The 21,645-nt window shown below is 37.1% G+C and overlaps 3 protein-coding genes across 5 annotated transcripts; 2 read left to right on the top strand and 1 right to left on the bottom strand.

The window, feature by feature from the left end:
• Positions 1-393: 393 nt before the first annotated feature.
• LOC110424895 (THO complex subunit 4A-like) lies at positions 394-3,062 on the bottom strand. The gene is made up of 5 exons (XM_021439596.2): positions 2,758-3,062; positions 2,469-2,597; positions 1,463-1,531; positions 1,199-1,383; positions 394-872 (listed from the first exon to the last, which is right to left on the bottom strand). Exons 1-5 carry the CDS (start codon positions 2,923-2,925, stop codon positions 686-688), a joined length of 738 nt encoding a protein of 245 aa, XP_021295271.1. The 5' UTR covers positions 2,926-3,062; the 3' UTR covers positions 394-685.
• Positions 3,063-4,464: 1,402 nt separating this feature from the next.
• Positions 4,465-13,844, top strand: LOC110424887 (zinc finger C3H1 domain protein). 2 transcript variants are annotated; one of them, XM_021439582.2, is made up of 11 exons: positions 4,466-4,773; positions 5,345-5,450; positions 5,863-6,813; positions 6,894-7,018; positions 7,561-7,725; positions 7,817-8,765; positions 8,859-9,362; positions 9,436-9,761; positions 10,510-10,608; positions 10,703-10,828; positions 11,709-13,844. In XM_021439582.2, the coding sequence occupies exons 1-11, from the start codon at positions 4,648-4,650 to the stop codon at positions 13,479-13,481; spliced, it is 5,250 nt and encodes a 1,749-aa protein (XP_021295257.1). In that variant the 5' UTR covers positions 4,466-4,647; the 3' UTR covers positions 13,482-13,844. The 2 variants fall into 2 exon arrangements, with proteins under 2 accessions (XP_021295258.1, XP_021295257.1); XM_021439583.2 differs by lacking the exon at positions 7,561-7,725 and having other exon boundaries at positions 4,465-4,773.
• A 1,135-nt stretch (positions 13,845-14,979) lies between these two features.
• Positions 14,980-21,043, top strand: ABO1 (IKI3 family protein). Of its 2 annotated transcripts, XM_021439584.2 has the most exons (6): positions 14,980-15,232; positions 15,429-15,762; positions 15,949-19,021; positions 19,683-19,781; positions 19,877-20,195; positions 20,699-21,043. In XM_021439584.2, the coding sequence occupies exons 1-5, from the start codon at positions 15,074-15,076 to the stop codon at positions 20,190-20,192; spliced, it is 3,981 nt and encodes a 1,326-aa protein (XP_021295259.1). In that variant the 5' UTR covers positions 14,980-15,073; the 3' UTR covers positions 20,193-20,195; positions 20,699-21,043. The 2 variants fall into 2 exon arrangements, with proteins under 2 accessions (XP_021295259.1, XP_021295260.1); XM_021439585.1 differs by lacking the exon at positions 14,980-15,232 and having other exon boundaries at positions 15,619-15,758; positions 20,699-21,042.
• Positions 21,044-21,645: the final 602 nt, after the last annotated feature.

The raw sequence follows: 21,645 nt of genomic DNA, 5'->3' as shown, positions 1-21,645 counted from the left end.
ATCTCTCACACCCTATTCCCTTTTGAAGAATGGTTTCATTACCTATTTAATTCTCATTGATCGTTCAATTCTTTCTCATCCCCGAAAACCTGGCGGATTGGATACACACTGCGAGGTCGAATGGTGTAAGGGTAATATTGAGCTTCATCCTTAAATCCTTAAGAGCCCTTAAAGGAGGCAGGTTAGGAGGTTATGTGCCGCTAAGGTGGGCGGCTCTGGTGTGGTGAGGTGCATTGGTAACGCAACGCGTCCTCCCAAGGGCAACGTAAAGGATTGGAGACACACCTCGAGGTCAAATGGCTGTTGTTATTGTCATCTAGACATTTTGTTCTAAATTAGATCTTTGAGACTTATAAGTTGAGTGTAAGGGAATGAACTAATGAAGCCCTAATCCCCTTTTGGCAAGGTGGGCCTTCTGAGTTCAACAAGAAAATGCAGAGAGAAAATCTTCAAACCATGATGGAGAATGTAGGAGAATATACAGCACCAAACAATGTCACCTTCATAACAAAATTGGGATGTTAAATCTGCGTGTCCAATTAGAGTCAAAGAGACCATGCTCCATATGTCTGCCACATCGTTTCCAACTACACACCCAACTTTTCTTCTTTCCCCAAAAAAGAAACCAGCCAATGTTCCACCTAGACAAGACTAATTGGACAAGCAAATAGCAGAGGAGAGGACATCATTTAATTTTTGTAGCTTCTAAGTGGTACTTAGCCAAGTCAGCATCAAGATCTTCTGCAGATAGTTTCTGTCCAACGTGTCCACCTTGTCTACGTCTCCTAGCAAATCCATGCCCAGCACCACCACCATTAGGTCCATTACCACCGCCATGAACCCATCTATTTCCTCCCACCTTTTCTTGATCCCTGTTCAGGGACAAAGACAATCATGTTAGTTTGAATTGGTAGTATCAATGAACTGCACCTAGGTACAGAGTAGATGCTGGAAATTCCAACATGAATAAATTTCATTTTTCTGCAAAACCAGGCATTTAGTGCCCATCTCATCTCTCTGGCTTGTTGCCGAAGTGAAGGCACATGCGTCAAACAGAGCATTCAAGGCATTATAAAGCTGATTTAAAAATTCTTGCTGAAGCAGCAGAAACAAGTTATTCGAACACTTGAATAAAAAGCAAGAGACAGGAAAATTATTATCATGCAAAATAACTATGAAAAACAATTCAACTTCAGACCTTCCGATAGCCGCATTAGGATTTCTCACAATGCTGCTATTGGTTGGAGGAATAGGAGCAGACATAACCACATTTGCTCCCACAAGCTCAATGGTCATCGGTTTCCCATCAAGTTGAACATGGTTGTATCTCTTGATAGCTGCCAAAGCATCTGTCTGTCGAAAAAACACTACTTCTGCAGTTCCCTAAAAGAAAAATAAAATTTTTAGCAGCAAAATGAAAAAAATCTGACTTGGCTTTCAAACTTGAACCAAGAGTAGATACCTTTGATCTTCCACTCCTATCATAGTTAATAGAGTACCTCTTCAAGTCACCGACTTCAGAGAAAAGCACCTACAAATTGAAGATGTTGTCATGACAAAATGTAACAACAACCATATTCTCTAATTTGTTACAGACGGAGAACTGATAAAGCTACATGCAGCTCCCCAAAATGATGGTTGACAAGAAGGATAAGCCATGAGATAGGTAGATTACCGAAAGAACAAACTAAATGTGAATATAATACAAATTCAAAAGAAAATTATAGTTTCTAGCAATATTTCCAATAAAATATGCATTAGGCTTTTAAAAGACAGTTTCAATCAACTTAAATTCATATTATCTCAATGACCTCCACAACCTCAATGGCCATATACCTTAGTCCTGCTGCACTACCATACTGCACTGTCACAGATTGCTTACACACGCAACAAGTCAGCAATTTTGATATTATAACTAGTAACCAACTTCTTGTCTGCCCACCTTTCCTTCTGTCAACAACACATTATCGTTCATAGAGCAGTACATTCTTCATCAGCTCGTTACACCGAAGAAAAAGACCTAGAGTACTAAATGCTAAAGAAAAAGCATTCATGATGTTCTAAATGCATAAGAACTCATGCTCATAGCTCGTTACATACTGAACTGTGGAAACGTAATCCAAACAAATCAGCTCCCAAAATTATGAAAGACAAACTATTAATCACGACATGCTTCAATGCTTACACTCTACTAGCCAAGTAGTCAAAAATAATTTGACTCATATACAAGAACACCCACATCACAAATTCTCCTCCACCAAGCACTATCGACCTCCACAGTTTCTTACGGTTAAAACAACTACTTCATTCCATATCCAGTGATCACCTAAATCATATTCTTCTAGCAGCTAAGTACACCAACCCACATTTTTTCTTTTAAAAAACAACCGCTACACATTCGCAAACAAAGCAAAGTAAGATTATAACAACATACAAATCCGCAAACAAAGAATTGAAAAAAGACAAACCTTGATATCCTCATTTGAAACACCGTAATCCAAGTTCGATATGCATAGCTTCGCCTCCATATCCGATCCTCCACTCGAAACCAGCTGCCCATGCCATGCTGCTGCTGCTGCTGGTGGCACTTGCATTTGCTGCATTCATAAGCGCGTGAATGCACGCACGTCCCAAGAGCGTGGAAAACAACCGTTCGAATAAATTTCCAAGTAACAGAAATAAAATAATTGAATTAAATAATTATATACGCGCAGTATCTTTACATTTCCTTTCTGTGTTGAGGCATTAGAAACTTACGGGTCTAAACGGGTACGGGTTGGTCCTGAGCGGGTCGCGAGTACGGCCACGACGATCAGGGCCAGGGCCGGAGCCACGGGGTTTGCGTCTGGAATCACGGAAATGCCCTTCCGATCTGCCCTTATTACGGATGATTTCGTCGAGCGACATGTCCAGTGAGCTGGACATTTTCGGGAAATTGACGTCGGCGCTGGTTTTTTTTTCTTCTTGCAAAGATATGCTTTTAGGGTTCTTGTCTTCTTGAGGTTCTTGAGAGTGGAAAACCAGGAAAGTGAAAGAAGGTTTTTGCAAGGGGAGTGAGGTAAGTGGAGGGTTTTACGGAGGCACGAGAATTTCGTTCACCTTGTTTTATTTCAGTGACACGTGGAATTGAGTGGGTCTTTGGGTTGGGTCCCGCTTTTGCGATGCTGGGCCTATTGGGGTACAAATATTAAAGTTGTCTTCTTGCTTAGTGGGCCTATTTGCTTGCTTGACACATTTTTTTAAAAAAATAAATAGTATTAAAAATATATAATATTAAAGCATATGTCTGCTTAATTTTGCTTGGATTAAAGTAGTATTTGCTTTATTTTCTTGTAATAGGAATTATGAAAAAAAATTTGAAAAATTTTGAAAACAAATATGTTTCTAAGAATTAATTTATATTTAATTTATTATCAGTATATAATACTTATATATTATCATTTAATCATAAAGTGTTATTTCATAAATATATAAAAGTATCAAGTTAAATTTTTTTAAATAAATAATTTTAAAAAATTATGAGTATTTATTTTTTTGGACTCCAAACTTCTTAATTGTATTTATAATGAGATGACAATATCGACAAAGTGACAAATTCATTAAAAATTATCTATTTCAAAAACAAGTAAAGCTTAAGCTAAAATGACATAGTTTAAAAAATACTAAACAGTTTAAAAAAATTTTAATAAATTTTTATTTTTTTATTTCGTTCAATTAAATTTTTATATTTTATTTTTAATCAAATGTACTATTATGACTAACGATTTATCAAATATCATTAATCAAAATATCATTTATTATTTTATATTTACATAAAGTTAACATGGTATTATGTAATTGATAAAAAATATCATATAATCATGTCATTATATTATATTGTTATGTGATATTATTATCTATTTCGATATGTTATCACAACGTAATATCAAATTATAAGTGATATTTTATTTAGTAATAATTAATAAATTATTATATAAAAATTTATTTAATTTAAAAAAATATAAAAATTTAATTAAATATAATAAAAATAATAATTTATTTATTTATTTATTTTAATAATTAAAAATTCGTTTCCATATTATACCAACTCAGATCAATGATTATTTTATATGAAGAGAAATGGGTCAACAGAGTCAATGAAGATGGAATTATTGACTGTAAAGTTTCTTACCAAATTTTGCTTTCCACGTGGCCATTTGGCAAGTCGAAGCCTTAGCCTCTGCTTTTGGGTTGTTGTTGATAGTAAAAGTCAAGGTAAGCAAGGGGCAATAAATAAATCTATTTCTTTATTTAAATTAACTTAATTGCATAAAAGAAATTAAAAAAGAAGGTAAGCGGATCTAAAAAAAGAAATTCATATTATTTATGACGTCAGTGCTTAGCTGCCGTTCGGAGTTTATACGTCCAGAGCAGCGAAGAAAGTCCCTCAGCGCGTAAATTAATAACCAGATGAAGGGTATTTCCGTCATTGAAAAACATCGCCCGCCCTACGTTCCCATCCTGGATTCCTTTCCCACCATCACAATTTTCCTCTGCAGCCCGTTTCACCGTACATTCGAAAAGACCGTTTCCTCCTTTGTAAGAAGAAAAAGCTTGCCCCCCGTATAGGAGTTTTTTTTTTTTTAGTTTCTTTTATCGTTTAATTTCATGGAGAAGATCGATGAGCTCAAAGCCAAAGCCATGGCTTCAAATTCAAAGAATGCAAACCCTAGCAAAGACATCGAAGCTTCTAAAACTAGAGAAGAAGGCGAGCTTTCCGATTCATACGACGACGTATTTGCCTCTCTCTCTTTATCTCCATGACCCTAATTTCCCTCTTATGTTTTTCATCTTTTTATAACTTTCTTTTATTTATATTTGTTGCTTTTTCCGGCTGCTGAGGTAATAGAGGAAAGTCTTGCAGTCAATGGCGAATCCTTCATTAAATTTTATCGATATATTGTGATGGTATATGGATTTTTTATTTTAATTTTTGGTTTCTTGAACTTTTGATAATGGTAACGGTTTGACTGTGTTTGGTTGCTGAGAAATGAGGAAAGGCAAAGAAAATGATTTGGTCTTTTAAGATCTCAAATAAAGAGATATATGAGGGCTAATAAATCTTTCTTGGCGATTTAGTAGCTTAGTTTTTATATGGAGTAAACTTTTTTGCTTTTTGAAAGTTAATTATGTCCAATTGCATCCGCATTTTTTCCACTAGGCTTAGTTAAATGTGCTTAAGAATTGTTGTTGTATTGTGAAATCATGGAAGCTGAGGCAGACATTAGTGGGCTTTGTTATAATTGAAAAAATTACTTGTGACTTTTTGTTCTATTAAATGCTTTTATTTTTTGGGGTATCACAGGAAAATCAAGTTTGCTCCACTGCGCAGTCTAGCGGTACTGTTGCACCTCCTTCAGGGCCCAATTCGGCACCTTCGGCCGTTAAATCACCACCACCGAATCTGGCAGGTAAGTCTTTCTAGTCATCTCAAGGCCAGTGTCTAGATTCTACAGTACCTTCAATGTTTATGACATATCAGGAGCTTATTTTTGTTGCAATGGTTGACGTATATGTCCTGTTTGTATATTAAACAAGTGTGTAATGTACTTTAATCAATGCCCTATGTGGTTGCTGTTTAATGGATTTGTTATAGAAATTCTTAAAGGGACATTTCTAAGTTGGTTATTTGCTTAGTTTTTCTAGAGATTTTGTTTCACCTTCTACTGCCTTTGCCGCAACGTCTCGAAATGTAAATGTCTTTTACTTTCTAAGTTTTGGGGGTGGCTTCAAGATGGGCTGTTTTCCTAATATTGTGTGCACAATTAATGCATATGTTTCTGATTTTTTAATATTGTATGTTATATATCTGCTGGTTGATAGGGAACACTGTTTCTGGTAATAATCTTGCCAGCACTGTTGATATTCCGTCACGACAATCAGTTCCACCAAAGAGTCAGAAGAATATTGAGAAGAATCGGTTGCCATTTGAATCCAGTAATCCAAGTTGGTATGCACCTTCTGGAGGCAGCAATAATCTTGTAATACGCTTCACGGATGATGAAAGCGGTAGTGACTCTGAAGAGTGTAGCCAACAGAAAACTGTTGAGCATAAATCAAACTCAGCTACGGATGGTTATCGGAGACCCCTTACTTCATCTGCACCAAAGTTGAACAAGTTAGGCCAGACTTCCAGAAACATTACCAGAGTAATTCCCAAGAAACCTTTAAGCCGTACGTTTAGTTCATCAATGACCAAAATCGATGGTGGGGCCAATTCCAGAGGTGCTGGTCCTTCAGCAGTTGATCAAGGGTCACGAATTAGATACTTAAATACCCGAAACAAAAATATGGCAAGCCAAGATCTCGGGTCTGATCAAGGTGTGGGTTTGAACAACAGTAAGCTACAGGACTTGAGGCAGCAGATTGCACTTCGGGAAAGTGAATTGAAACTTAAGGCTGCCCAGCAAAACAAGGAAGCAGTTTCAGCTTCAACTATGAACCTGGACAATGGTGCAGGAAGGAAGTGGACTCCAACTTCAGTGGATGCTGGTCCAATGGATCCAAAAGAACCAGACAAAAAACGCTTGAAAATCAGTGAATATAGTTTTACCCATTTAAATTCAGATGCTCAACAAGAGATACATCTTGTAAAATCTAGTTTAGTGTCAAAAGACCAACAATTGGAGACAAACAGTTTGCGGAGCAGGGATAAAGTTGATCATAGCAAGAAAGTAGTTCCAAGCAAAGTCAAGTCAAGCATTAAATGCCAAAAAAAAGATGACAAGCTGGTTGATGTTTTGTCAGATGATACATCTAAAGTGGTGAAAGATGGTGAACAATCTGTCTTCTTGAGGTTTCATCTTTTAACATTCCATGGATGCTCTGACTGACAGGGTTCTTTCGATCTGCAGGTGTTGACATGCAGACAAATTTGCATCAATCCAAAAAGACCAGTAGGCAGGTGGATCTGAGTGTTTTGTCAAACCAGACTGCATCCTTAACAAACATAAGTCCTGGTTCTTTGCCAAATAATTTGGTAAGTTAATGTTTTAAGATGCTCATTACCCAATGTTTTTTTATATTATAATAATATTGGCACTGTATGGTTAATATGTCAGATCTGTTTTCCTGCCTGCTTGAATATTATATTCATTATATTCTCTGAGCTTTTTCTTGATCTATGTTTCATTTTGATAGGCCTTGCTTCATATTATGTGTTAATGTCAACGTGCTTAAAATTTTATAATATCGTACAGATATGTGGCAAAGATCATGTCTCAAGGTTTGATTAGATATTGGTGAACTGAACCTTCCAATTTCTGCCTTATTTTGCATCATCTACTTGTGTGGAAGAAAGTGGTTAATCTTCATTTATTTTGTTGCAGTTGGTGTTCAATGTGTTAAATGATTAATGAATACCTCGTTGTACATTTTTTGGTGGCAAATTATGAATAGAGAAAATTGAGTTTTATCTTCATAAAATTAGAATAATCTGAACAGTCCAATTCCAAATGATGGCCTTCACACAATCATCAAAAATTTTTGTGTATACTAGTTAATAGCTCTGCATCTTTGCAGAGTACTGCTGAGTTAAATCATCCAACTAAGGTTGGTTTACATAATCCACCAAGTTCTTCACAAAGCAAAGCAACAAGAGAACTGAACTTAACAAAAGGCAGCAATTATTGTGAAGTCATGTCTGGTGATAAGACACTTGAACCCTATTACAGCAAAAAATGTCAGGTCTGTTTTATTATGTATGGTGATATAATACTTGGAACTTTATTTGGTATCATTATGACTATACTGAGACTTGATTAATCAATGTTTTCAGGCATCTCAAAATACAGCAAATCTGTGGAACTGTTTGGGTAATGTAAATGTCTCAGGTCATTGTAATGTAGATATACATTCTTTAGATGAAATTGAGGAAAAGCTGGATAAGGAGCTAGAGGAAGCACAAGAGCACAGACGCATTTGTGAAATTGAAGAAAGAAATGCTCTCAAAGCATACAGAAAAGCCCGGAGAGCTTTGATTGAAGCTAATGCCAGATGTAGAGATCTTTATAGTCAAAGGGAACTTTGTTCAGCCCGTTTCAGATCTTTTATTGTGGATGATTCCAGTTTATTGTGGTCCTCTAGGCAACATGAACACTCTAGAATTGGATTGGATACCTCAAACAATGTACTTGAAAATATGGATCTTGTACCAATGTCAAGTCATAGATTTCAGCCTGACTATGATGGTTTTAATGAGCCAGCTTATGATCCAAATATCCAATGTATCAACATAGCTCCTCGCACCATGTCTCACCAGCATGAGAATGGACAAAATTTGGGTTCTGAACCATGCAGTGAGCCAGATGCTAGTACATCAGAGCCATTTCATCGTAATAGCAACAATGCTGCAAACAAAGTAAGATCTCCATGCAGTCCAATTATTTCAGCAGATGAAGATGAAGAGACATCTCCAATGGACAATGATTCTGTTCAACCCAGTCCTGAGTATCAGCAAAAGAAGCAAAAGTCTGAAGTAACTCAAAAGAATGCAAATAATGAGTCTAGTAATCAGGATTCTTTGCTTCTTGAAGCAACATTAAGGTCTGAACTATTTGCACGCCTGGGAGTGAGAACTTCATCAAAGAACATTGATTCATGTTACCATGGAGAGCCTGCTGTTGAACGAGGGGCAGAAAATGATGTTGAAAGTGAAAAGAACCAGGCGAACAATGGCAGTCTTACACTCTCAGAGGCAGAAAAAAAGCAATTATTTGATGTTTCAGGTAACTTATTTCATTAAGAACATTGTTTTAACAGTCTATTTTTTTTACTGGTTTAGTTGAAAATAATTTAATAATAGTCATTTCCTGATTTAGGCCCTGAAGAACTGAATAAAGTTATATCAGTAGCTCTGGTGCAGAATGAGAGCCAGCACCATGAAAAAAAGAATATTTCAGAGGTTTTTTCAGCTGCTAGTTCAGAGGATAATGGATTTTCCATTGGATGTCAGTATTCAGCTACATCTATAATATTTTCACCTTCTTCCATTTTGAGGAGTGCAATAGGCCATGTGAGGGTCATGGCCCCGATCACTAGACAAAGAGAGGACCACTTCTACGGTAAAGAGGGTGCTTATGTCAACTTTGATGAAATTCAGTGGTCTGGCCAGATAGCAAACTCTTTAGAGGAGGTCGTTCGTGGTTTATCTGGGAAAGAAATGGGCTCATATATGTGCACTATTGCAGTTGACCCATTTTGGCCACTCTGCATGTATGAACTCCGAGGAAAATGCAACAATGATGAATGCCCCTTTCAACATGTTAAGGACTTTTCTAAGAGAGATATATCTCAGAATGCAGATGATGATTCTGACATTGCCGGTATGAATATTCCTATTATAACTTTGGAAACCTGTATGTTGTTGCTTACCTTATTGAAATCATCCTTTTGCAGAATGTCAGCTTGGTCTGATGTCATGTCAACAGCGAAGTAATGGTTCAACAAAACCTTCCAAGTGTCACGATGTTTTTGTTTCACCAACTTATATTGTCAGCTTAGATATTTTGAAAGCTGATCCACATCCACATGAATCTGTTGTGACTTGGAGAAATGCGCACTGCTGGTCTAAGTGTTTCAGTATCTGCATAACTTTATCGAGTTTGCTCCAGAAAGATCTCCCTACAGATGAGCCGTTCTTGGATGGCAGTGATGGTCGGATTGAAGTGCATGGCAGCTGGAATAGACAATCGTCATATTTCCAGAGTAAAAATGGGATAGTGGTTTGTAATTATACATTCTGTATTATTTCTCTACTGTTTAAGGTTTTGCATGACACGATTATAGTTATTGGTGAATCCCAACTTCTGCTTTGCTATTTATCAATTATATCCTTTTTAGAATTTAAAGGATGATTTAATTGTCACCTAAGAACATGCCTTGCTCAGAAATATATGCATAGTCTTGGTTTTTATTGGCCAGTGTTTTCTGTGTATTGTCTTGCCTTTTCTTTGGTTTGAGCACTATGATCTTTTTGTTTGGTGAATTATAGCTTTACAAACTTCTGGCCTAATATTTATGCTATAGACATGTGCAACTTTAATCCATCTTTGCTTCCCTAAATCATTCTGTTTACTATCAAGTATCCCTTTTTTAAGTCCTTTGTTCTGAGTTGACCTTCTATTGATTTTATAATAATCTTTTGTTAATTGAGAGATGTGAGGAAAGGCTTGGTTATGTTTTCTAAAGTACATTCTCTAACTGATGTCAAGCTTTCTTTGGATGATTACCTATAATCATACTCATTAGAAAAGCCTGATGCTCAATCCAAGATGGGGGAAAGAAACGAGGCCTCTTGTAGTTTTTCAAGTTTTCGTCACTGCTTGCTTTCACACATTTATGGTTATTAATACCATTACCATAAAGATATGTTTGTATTATTTTTTCTGTATTATAAATGACAAACTGTCATATTGTGTTGTTTAAGTCCATATTCTAATTTGGACTCTCCTTTCCATGGTGTGTACTCAGAATAAACTCAACCAAGCTTTAGGTATGAATGCCCAGTCCTTGGAGATGGCTTTGCTTATTCTCAACCAGGAGGTTAACAGAATGGAGGGTATGAAAAAGGTAACCTTAGCAACCTGTTAGATACCTTTTGTTTCGTATTCACATCGCTACACTTCTGTTTCTGTCATTAACTCCACTTTTTTAAGTTTTGCAGGCTCTTTATTTGCTGTCACGAGCCCTTGAGGTTGATCCAGCATCAGAAATTCTCTGGATTGTTTATGTGCTTATCTGCTATAGCCATATGACATTTGTTGGGAAGGATGACATGTTCTCTTATGCGGTATGATATTATTTATGCCTGGTTTAAATAATTCGATGGAGTCTCTGCACGTCAGGAATCCATTCTTTTAGTGGGCGTGCTATTGGTTTTATGGTAACTTTTCACGCTAATATGTAGAGGTTTTCGTTTAATGGAATTTGTTGGTTAGTCCTCCTAAAGGGAGTTCATACAAATACTAGCATCTATATGCCTGGAGGAACTTTTTGGTTTCTCCAAAGAAGTGCTTTTCATTTGGAAACTTGTTACACCGCCCATTGTCTTACGCATGCTATTAATATCTTTGTTAGCTGTTTGTAACCTGCTTTTACTGCTCACTATTTTCAAATGGTATATTACTCTCCTTGTGATGGTGGGAATGGAATAAAAGCAGAGAAACTAAAAGAAATTACTTGTCCATTCATGATGCATGCGTGAGCCTGTTACAATTATTGTTTATGGTGGTAATGGTAATTTTGGGAGGGTGGATCAATAACAGACTATGTGAACACTGTTGTTATTGGTTTTTATGTGTGAGTATTTGTCCATGTGTCATTGTTTTTGGCTTGCTTAAGGTTGTTCCTCTTTTGATAACTTTCTTGCCATCACTTCCTTAGATAATTGTGTGTGTGAATTTAATGTATTATGTTCTTTCAAATATTTATTCTTTTGGTATATTAAAATTTGCTTTCTTTGGCATTAAACTTGTATTATATTGCATATACTTAGGCAGCATCATATCTCTCTTGCACACACCAAGCATTTAAGAATGTATTTCTGTGTATATGTGTATGTGGATGTGTTTGGTTTAACATATGCAGACATGCATCCTTGTTCCTCCTTTAGAGAATTCAAATGAAGTTCAAACCTTTTGTTTGGCAATACTTCTCCTCTTGGTCTTCAGGTCAGAAACAATGAAGGATCGTATGAACTTTGGCTTATGTACATCAATAGTCAAAAACAACTTGATGATCGGTTGGTTGCATATGGAGCTGCTCTTTCAGCACTTTGCCGTGGTGCATCTTCCACTGGGAAGGATGAAATGCATACTAGTGCATGCATCCTAGACCTGTTTTTGCAGATGATGGATTGTTTGTGCATATCTGGGAATGTTGAGAAAGCCATCCAAACAATATATAGACCCTTACCTTCTACAACGAATTCCGATGGGCCTCATTCTCCGATGTTTACTGATATCCTCACATGCTTAACAATTTCTGACAAATGTGTATTATGGGTTTCTTGTATTTACTTGGTTATTTACAGGAAGCTGCCAGATGCTGTGCTGCAGCGGTTAGAGTGTGAGAAAGAACTCCTTCCAGTTGAATGGCCCTCAGTTCATCTGGGCGATGATGAAAAGAAAAAGGTTGTGCAGTTCTTAGAAATGGTAGTAAGTTGTGTTGACTCGTACATCAATATTGAAACATGTAAGAGTGAAATTGACCTCAGATCAGCACAACTTTTTGCTCTCAACCACATTAGGTGTATGGTGGTACTTGATAGTTCTGAATGCAGTCAAAATTTGTTGGAAAAATACATAAAGTTGTACCCATCTTGCTTAGAACTTGTTCTGATATCAGCACGAGTGCAAAAAAATGATTCTGGGAATTTGGCTTTTATTGGCTTTGAAGAAGCCCTTCATAACTGGCCAAAAGAAGCCCCTGGAATTCAGTGTATCTGGAACCAGTATGCTGAATATGCCCAACAAAATGGAAAACCTGATCTTGTCAAAAAACTCATGACACGTTGGTTTCACTCAGTTTGGAAAGTGCAGAAATCGGAAAGTGAAAATTTGAATGCAATAGATGGTGGGAACTCCTTTGTCTCTCTGGAATTGGGTTCAACATCAAAGCCTGACTTTTTGGCACCTAGCTCTAGTCAGATGGATGTGACGTTTGGATATCTTAATCACTTTCTTTATAAGTTTTTGCAGAATGATCATGTTGAGGCTCGCTCAGCTATTGACCTGGCATTGAGGGCTGCTACTGCCACGAGTTTCAATCTTTGTGTAAAGGAGCATGCCATGTTTTTGCTTAACGATGAGTCTCAAGAGGAGGGCATTCCTATTAGTTGGCAGCTTAACACTTTGAATATGTATTTGGATGCTGCCCGGTCTTTTGCGGTCCCTGAGCCACTATCTAGACATTTTATCAGCAAGATTGAGAAGTCAAGAGTCCAGCAACTTGTTAGAAACATTCTGAGTCCAGTCTCATTCGATTCTTATCTTGTGAACTTGGTTCTTGAAGTGTGGTATGGGCCATCTCTTTTGCCCCAAAACATAACTGAGCCAAAGAATCTAGTTGATTTTGTGGAAGCTATCTTGGGAATAGCACCATCCAACTATGAGTTAGTGTTTTCCGTGAGTAAGATGTTAAGCAAAGGCGACAGCTATAGTGACATTTCTCCCGGTCTTTTATTTTGGGTTGGCTCAACCCTGGTCAATGCAATCTTTCATGCTGTTCCCATTCCGCCTGAGTATATATGGGTAAAGGCTGCAGATATACTGGGCAATATTCTGGGCACTGAAACCATACTTAAGAGGTACTATAAAAAGGCTTTATCGGTATATCCATTCTCCCTCAAATTGTGGCAATGTTATCACAAGGTAACTAAGATTAATGGAGATGGGGACGCCGTTGTGGAAGCAGCAAGAGAAAGGGGTATTGAACTTGACTGAAGTCTTGCCTTAAAGATTGTATAATGTTAGGTTGGTGGTGTCAGCACTTTTGCTTGAGGTGATACCATATTAGGGAAAACTTTTGGCACGGTAAATACTGAGCCAGTTCTGCTGTAAACCAGTTAGGAGAGATCGATGTGAGAGCAGGTAACACAGAAATATACAAACTATAGGAACAAAATCAAGTAGGTTATATCTTTGATGAATACTGAATAGGTGAAAGGTCTTCTTAGATGTAAACCTTAGTTTTGTGCTCCTTCTTCCTTATTTCTTGTGTTGCTTTTTCTTCTTAATCAAGTGTAATTACCCATATTTTGTACTCATTTCATGTAGTTGAGTTCAATCCTTATTCTTTTCTTCCCATTTCTCTCACTCTTCTTCCTCATCTGTCTCTTTACCTGTCGATGTTTTCTTTAAGGTTTTGACAACAAACAGGGACTCTCGACTGCGTTATGGTACTCCGAAAAACTATGAAATATGCTTGTTTAGAGTTTGAGCAGGGAAGAAAATGCAAAGCATCCACAGGTTTGGATTTTGGGGTATATTTCTGCTGGTAAAAGAGCTGGTTTAGTGGAATGGTGAATGCTTATTTTCCAACTCGGTGGACTCAACCCACATACACAGCTTTATACCATTTTCTTTTCAGGTGAGCAACTGGTCAAATTCTAATTTGTTAATGGTGTTAATACTTGTGGAGATAACTGAAACCTAACCCAATCCGGAAGAAGAAAAAAGTGAGACGTTGGAAAGGCCAACTAGCGAATTTTGAATTTTACATTAGAAGCGGTTAAAGGGTTATTATAAAGATAATTATACTATATATTGTTCAGCTATTAATAACGAATATTTTTTAAAAAAATAAAAAATTCAAAAATATATATTAATGAGCTCTTATCTCTTAAAAAATTGAAAGATAAAAGAGTTCGAAAAAACTTTATTTCAAAATTTATATTATTGACAGTAAGTTTTTTTAAAAAACTAAAAGATAAAGAATTCGATAATATAATAGTTTGAGTAGTATGAATTCGAAAATAGAATGAATAAAATATAAATTTTACTTCAAAATTTATATTAGTCATGGTAAGTTTTTATAAAATAATAAAAGATAAAAGAGTTTAAAAATATAATATTTTGAATGGAATGAATTCGAAAATAGTGCAAGTAAATAATAAAAATTTATATTATTTATGTACATGATTATGATTACTATTCTTTCGATTTTAAAGAAAAATAATTTTTAATTATAATTTATACAAGGGGAAAAACAATTCATTCTAAATTATTAATTATTTCTGTCTTTAGCTGGAATTTATTAAAAAGAAAAAGAAAAAATCATTGGCTAGAATTCTAATTATTCCCAAAAAGGCCAAACAACAAAAAGTTAAAAGGAGAAAATTGAAAGAAAGAAAAAGTATAGGGGCAAATTAGTCAAACATTAAGAAATTTGTTTTTCTCTAAGTAGGTTTGGCTATAGTGAGATGAAAGCTCCCTCCTTTATCAGAAGTGAAAGCAAAAAAGCCTCCGCAGTTCAAAACCCTTATTTTTGCTTCGATTTTCCGCTAGGGTTTTCCGATACTTAAGAAACTAAAATAATGAAAAACCTGAAGCTTTACTCAGAGATTACTTCGAATCTAGAGTTACAGTCAGAAGGCGAAGTATTACTGTTCGCTGCATATGATATCGAGAGAAATCGCTTCTTCTTTGCTTCTTCGGATAATCTCATTTACACCCTCCATCTTTCTTCTTTCCAAGTATGCCGCTCTCCTCTTCTCCTTCTTTTTTTTGTCTAATAATTTTTTTTTTATGAGTTACATACAATTGGGTGTAAATTTAAATGGGATTGTTAAGTATGCAAGTTTTATTTGTCGTTAGTAGAAATTTTTGGCCTTTTTAATGCGGCAATTTGTAGAATTTATAGTTGCTGACACCAGTCTTTGAATGTTTCAGAATGAAAGGGCATGGACTAAAGGTCCTTTGCAAGCAGAAATCGATCCCTTGGGTTTGGAGCCTGAGGATGTCATTACTTCTTTTGATTATCTTATGGAGAAAGAAGCATTGATAGTGGGTACTTCTAGTGGGCTTTTGCTGCTGCATAACGTAGATGGGAAGGATACAGAAGTTGTTGGTCAGGTGGAGGGTGGAGTCAAGTGCATCTCACCCAGTCCTGATGGAGATCTTCTTGGTGTGACTACTGGTTTAGGGCAATTACTGGTGATGACTCATGATTGGGATTTGTTGTATGAGACTGCATTGGAGGACCATCCTGAAGGTGTTGACGTACGTAAGGACTTTTCTCCATGATTCTCTGATTTTTTTTTTACTGCTTTTTCTGTCTGCAATTAATTTTTTCTGTATTTTTCACTATCATGCTAATGTGGGATAAGGAAATTAACCAATTTTTCAGTTATGTAACTTACTTCTGTTCTCTATTATATTGGTAATTTATTGACTGGCTCCCTGGCTTCAGGTGAACTGGATTTTTCATCCAGAGATGTTTTTGGAAGCCCCTTTTCTTGGAGAGGTGATGGGAAGTACTTTGCCACTCTGAGCGAGATGCCAAATTCTTCTTCTTTGAAAAAGAGGCTTAAGGTCTGGGAACGGGATGCTGGAGCATTACATGCTTCCTCAGAACCAAAGGAATTAATGGGAGCTATTCTGGAATGGATGCCTAGTGGAGCAAAAATTGCAGCTGTCTGTGACAGGAAGCCCGAAGCTGGCCCATCAATAGTTTTCTATGAAAGGAATGGGTTAGAAAGAAGCTCGTTTCGCATTAATGAACCAGTTGATGCAACTGTAGAACTTCTGAAGTGGAATTGCAGTTCTGATCTTCTTGCAGCCATTGTTAGATCGGGAAATTATGATTCTGTTAAGATCTGGTTTTTCAGCAACAATCATTGGTATCTAAAGCACGAAATCAAATACTTGAGGAAAGACGGAGTTAGGTTCATGTGGGATCCGACAAAGCCACAGCAATTAATCTCTTGGACTCTCGGCGGGCAGGTCACAGTTTACAAATTCATCTGGGTTACAGCTGTCATGGAAGACTCAACAGCTTTGGTTATTGATGACTCCAAGATACTTGTGACCCCCCTTTCTTTATCCTTATTGCCACCTCCTATGTATCTATTTACCCTTAATTTTCCAAGTGCTGTTCGGGAAATGGCTTTTTATTCCACAAAAGGTAAGAATCGTTTGGCTGCATTATTATCAAATGGCTGTCTGTGTGTTGCAGAGCTTCCTGCACCTGATACTTGGGAAGAACTAGAGGGCAAAGAATTTAGCGTAGAACCATGTGTATCTGCAACATCCTTGGGATCCTTCGTACATCTTATGTGGCTGGATTCACACATGCTTCTAGCCGTTTCTCATTATGGATTTAATCACAGTAATTGTTCTTTCCAAACCCCTTCAAGTGAGGATAGGCTTTGTGGTTTCTATTTACAGGAAATTCAGCTTGCTTGTTATGAGGATAACTTGCCAGGTTTACTGACATGCTCTGGCTGGCACGCAAAAGTTTCCTATCAAAATTTGTTGGAAGGACTTGTAATGGGGATTGTTCCTAATCCTGCTAAAAGATGTGCAGCTTTTGTTCAGTTTGATGGTGGAGAAGTTTTTGAATATACATCAAAGTTGGGAATTACCAGAAGAGATTTGAAACATGATGAGATAAGTTTTTCTTCATCTTGCCCTTGGATGAATGTGGTTCTGGTTGGTGTCAGTGAACAACCACAGCACTTGCTTTTTGGTGTTGACGATATGGGTAGGCTGCATGTCGGTAGGAGAATACTATGCAGCAACTGCAGCAGTTTTTCATTTTACTCAAATTTAGCTGACAATGTGATCACACATTTGATTCTTGCAACAAAACAAGATTTGCTTTTTATTGTTAACATCAGTGATATATTGCATGGAGAACTGGAATTAACATATGAGAACTTTGTACATATTGGTACCAAACGAAAAGAAGAGGAAAATACTAACTTTATAAATATATGGGAAAAAGGGGCCAAAATTGTTGGTGTCCTGCATGGAGATGAAGCCGCTGTCATATTGCAAACACATCGTGGAAATCTGGAATGCATCTATCCAAGAAAATTGGTGCTAGCTTCAATTGTCAACGCTTTGAACCAAAAACGCTTTAAGGATGCACTTCATATGGTGAGGCGACACAGGATTGATTTTAATGTGATTGTTGACTATTGTGGGTTGCAAGTGTTTCTTCAATTAGCTTCAGAGTTTGTCAGGCAGGTCAACAATTTGAGTTACATAACTGAGTTTGTCTGTGCCATTAAAAATGAAAAGATGACAGAGACACTATACAAAAAGTTTTTCTCTCTACCGTACTGCAAGGGGAAAAAGGATTTACAAGCCAATGATTTCAAGGGTTCTGATGCTAGTTTAGATGCTAATAACAAGGTGTCATCAGTCCTCCTGGCCATAAGGAGGGCACTTGGGCAACAAGTACCTGAAAGCCCTGCAAGGGAGCTCTGTATTTTGACCACTCTGGCTCGTAGTGATCCCCCTGCTCTTGAAGAGGCTTTGGAGAGGGTAAAAGTTATCCGAGAGATGGAGCTATTAGATTCTGATGACCCAAGAAGAATGAATTGCCCTTCTTCCGAAGAAGCTCTGAAACATCTCTTGTGGTTATCAGATTCAGATGCTGTCTTTGAAGCTGCTTTAGGCCTTTATGATTTGAACCTTGCAGCTATTGTGGCACTGAACTCCCAGCGGGACCCTAAGGAATTTCTTCCCTTTCTCCAAGAGTTGGAGCGTCTGCCTGTTCTGTTGATGCGCTATAACATTGACCTTAGGCTGCGCAGGTTTGAGAAAGCTCTCATACACATTGTGTCTGCAGGTGATGCCCATTTTGCTGATTGCATGAACCTTGTGAAGAAGAATCCTCAACTTTTTCCTCTAGGACTTCAGCTGATAACTGATCCTATAAAGAGAGGCCAAGTCCTTGAGGCTTGGGGTGATCAACTTAGTGATGAAAAATGCTTTGAAGATGCTGCTGCAACTTATTTGTGTTGTTCCTGTTTGCCAAAAGCTTTGAAGGCATATCGTGAATGCGGTAATTGGAGTGGTGTGCTGACAGTTGCTGGGCTTATAAAGCTGGAAAGAGATGAAGTAATGCAACTGGCTCATGAGCTTTGTGAAGAACTCCAAGCCCTTGGTAAACCAGGAGAAGCTGCCAAAATTGCTTTGGAGTATTGTGGAGATATTAGTGTAGGGATCAACTTGCTAATCAGTGCAAGGGACTGGGAGGAGGCTTTGAGGGTTGCTTTTTTGCATAGGAGAGAGGATTTAGTTTCTGAAGTGAAAAATGCATCATTGGATTGTGCAAGCAGCCTAATTGATGAATATAAGGAAGGGTTGGAGAAAGTGGGGAAATATTTGGCTCGCTATTTAGCTGTTCGACAAAGAAGATTGTTGCTTGCAGCGAAGCTCCAGGCAGAAGAAAGATCGATAAATGATACTGATGATGATACTGCTTCTGAAGCTAGTAGTACATTCAGTGGAATGAGTGTCTACACCACAGGGTATGTGTGCTGCATATTTAGTGTCATGTGCATTGCTCTATAGCTTGTTGTGGTTCACCGTATCTCTTGGTTATATTTTATCCATGGCATTGCTGTTTATAGAACATGTCATATCTACTTATGCATGTGCATCAATACCTTGTTGCTTACTTATTCTTGTTATTCGTTGATTTTTTCTTTTTTCACTTTCTAGATAAATGAAGAACCTTATTTCATTGAGACTTTAACCTTTTAATCTATCATTTAATGACTGAATTCTGTTTAGGTCATAACAAGTATCATTATTCTTAATTGTAAAGAGCTACCTAAAGGACAACTTTTTGCGTGCTTCTGGAATTTTTAGTTTTCTAAATATTAGCATTTAATCACTTCCTTTTTTCTTTGTTTATGTTTATTCTATGAGCATCCTCAAACTTTTCTGGTAAACTATCACTTCTTTGGAGATCCAAGAGAAACATATATGGGTATTTCTTAACTTCAATCATAGACTGAATACATTTGCATCTCACTACCCAATAAATATCTTCTCAATGTGCTACAAGTTGTATGATTAATTAGGTGGGGCTCAGAGCCTGTTTTCTGACTTCAGTGGTATATACAGATGGTCTTTTTTTGAGTCTTGTTCTCGTCTGAACGTGTTGTTTCCTTCTTGCATGAACAGGACAAGAAAAAGCTCTGCTGCTTCCACCAGCTCAACTGTGGCTGGCAAGGCTAGAGATGCAAGACGACAACGAAGCAGAGGAAAAATTCGCCCTGGCAGGTATGTGGTTATTCAAAGTGTCAGGATCTCTCTTCTTTCTTCCTTGCTATATCTATGGTGACATAATTTTCTGTGCACATTTCTTGACATTGTAGCCCTGGTGAGGAGATGGCTCTTGTAGAACATCTGAAAGGCATGTCTCTAACAGCTGGAGCAAAGAGTGAACTCAAGTCCTTGTTGGTTTCCCTTGTAATGCTTGGTAAGGAAGAAACTGCACGGAAGTTGCAACATGTGGGAGAGAACTTTCAACTATCTCACATGGCAGCAGTCAGACTAGCTGAAGATACGATGTCTAATGATAGCATAGATGAGCATACACATACTTTGGAGCGTTATGTACAGAAAGTAAAAACTGAACCGCAGGATTCAGATGCTTTTTCGTGGCGTTGTAGAGTATTCCTATCTCCTTGACAGGTTAGTTCATTTCTTGCCAATAACCACCCTTACAGTTTCAAACTTCTGCATTATTGAACTATATCTAATATTCTTTGATTTTCCGTAGATTTTTTTGAGTTTTGACATCAAGATTAAATTAGCATAGATTAAGTCAAAAAAATCAGAGAACTAGCGTCCTAAGTAACTTCCTGGTAATTTATGCATATTTTAACATTCTGATATTCGATGGCACTTGTGTTTTGCACGTGGCTTGCTATTAGGGTTTCATAGCTATTCATACACAATACATCAATGTTAAAGCCTTGTTAACTGAGTTTGGGATTCTCACATCTATTCTCTCTGGATTCTCTCTTGCAAAACATGAATGCCCTTCTCCACAGGCATACATAAACAAAAAATCTGTGCAATGATTTAGCTCTTTGTACTGGCTTAGTTATTTTAAATTCTAGCTTCTGAATCCATGCCATGATTCAAATGTTACCAAAACTTATGTTTGATTTTTTGCTATTGTGGGTCTACAGGCATAAATTGTCTTATACACACGAGCTGCTGAAGGCAATCTGTGTCCATTTTTGAGTCGAAAGGTTGTGGTTAAGGAAATAGGAGATGTTATTCCATCGAAGTAGCTTTTGATCTGCACTCATAATTTCATTATGTTTTTGTTAAGTTCCATTGATAGATAGCAAAGTTCATGGTTTTGTACTTAAGTCTCTCATTCTCAGTTATTAGAACAATGGGAATCATTTGGCTGCCAAGTGCATGTGAGATTTAGTTACTTTTAAACCACAAGGAAGATGGTGTAATTTTAGTATCTTACACTTACCACTTTTTGTCACTAATCATTGCATTGGGTGACTGCCCAATACAAGAACCAATGTTTTTACCTTGTTTGCTTTCTTCTTCATCTTTCTTAAAAAGAGCATCTATTGAACTTTAAAGCCAAAGAAGCTTAAAACTGGAAATGGCGAACTGATGGAAACTACAGTAAGGAAATGTGGGAGGGATTCCAACTCTGGGTGTTGAAGTTGGCCGAGGATTGGTCTCAACGTCAAAGGTAAATGAATCTACCAATCTCCAACATGAATCCAAAGCCGTTCCTTTGTAATGTAAAACCAAACGGGAAAAATCCAGAGGGAAATGGGAAGGGAGGGTAATGGTATTATATTTCTATTGTTTAATAGTAGAAGGGATTAAATTTCAAGGGCCCAACCGGGTTCGAACCAGTGACCTCTTGATCTGCAATACACCTTGCAGTAGAAGAGTGATCAAAACAGTTCTAATACTGTTTTCCAAAGAGACCATCAATTGAGAATCTTAAATCTTGACATTGAAAACTCGTTACTTATTATGTTATATGTCCAACCCACTTGCTACCTCTTTCATAATTTCCCATCATATATCTAATCTTATACTATCAATCAAGGACCCTAAATATTAATAATAGAAACAATTTAAAGTTTATATAAAT

Source organism: Theobroma umbraticum, unplaced genomic scaffold, assembly GCF_002168275.2.
Source record: "Theobroma umbraticum cultivar Fairchild unplaced genomic scaffold, ASM216827v3 scaffold_81.0, whole genome shotgun sequence".
In the NCBI taxonomy this organism is placed as follows: domain Eukaryota; kingdom Viridiplantae; phylum Streptophyta; class Magnoliopsida; order Malvales; family Malvaceae; genus Theobroma; species Theobroma umbraticum.
The sequence above is the reverse complement of the archived record's forward strand: the minus strand, read 5'-3'. Positions and strand labels throughout refer to the sequence as shown.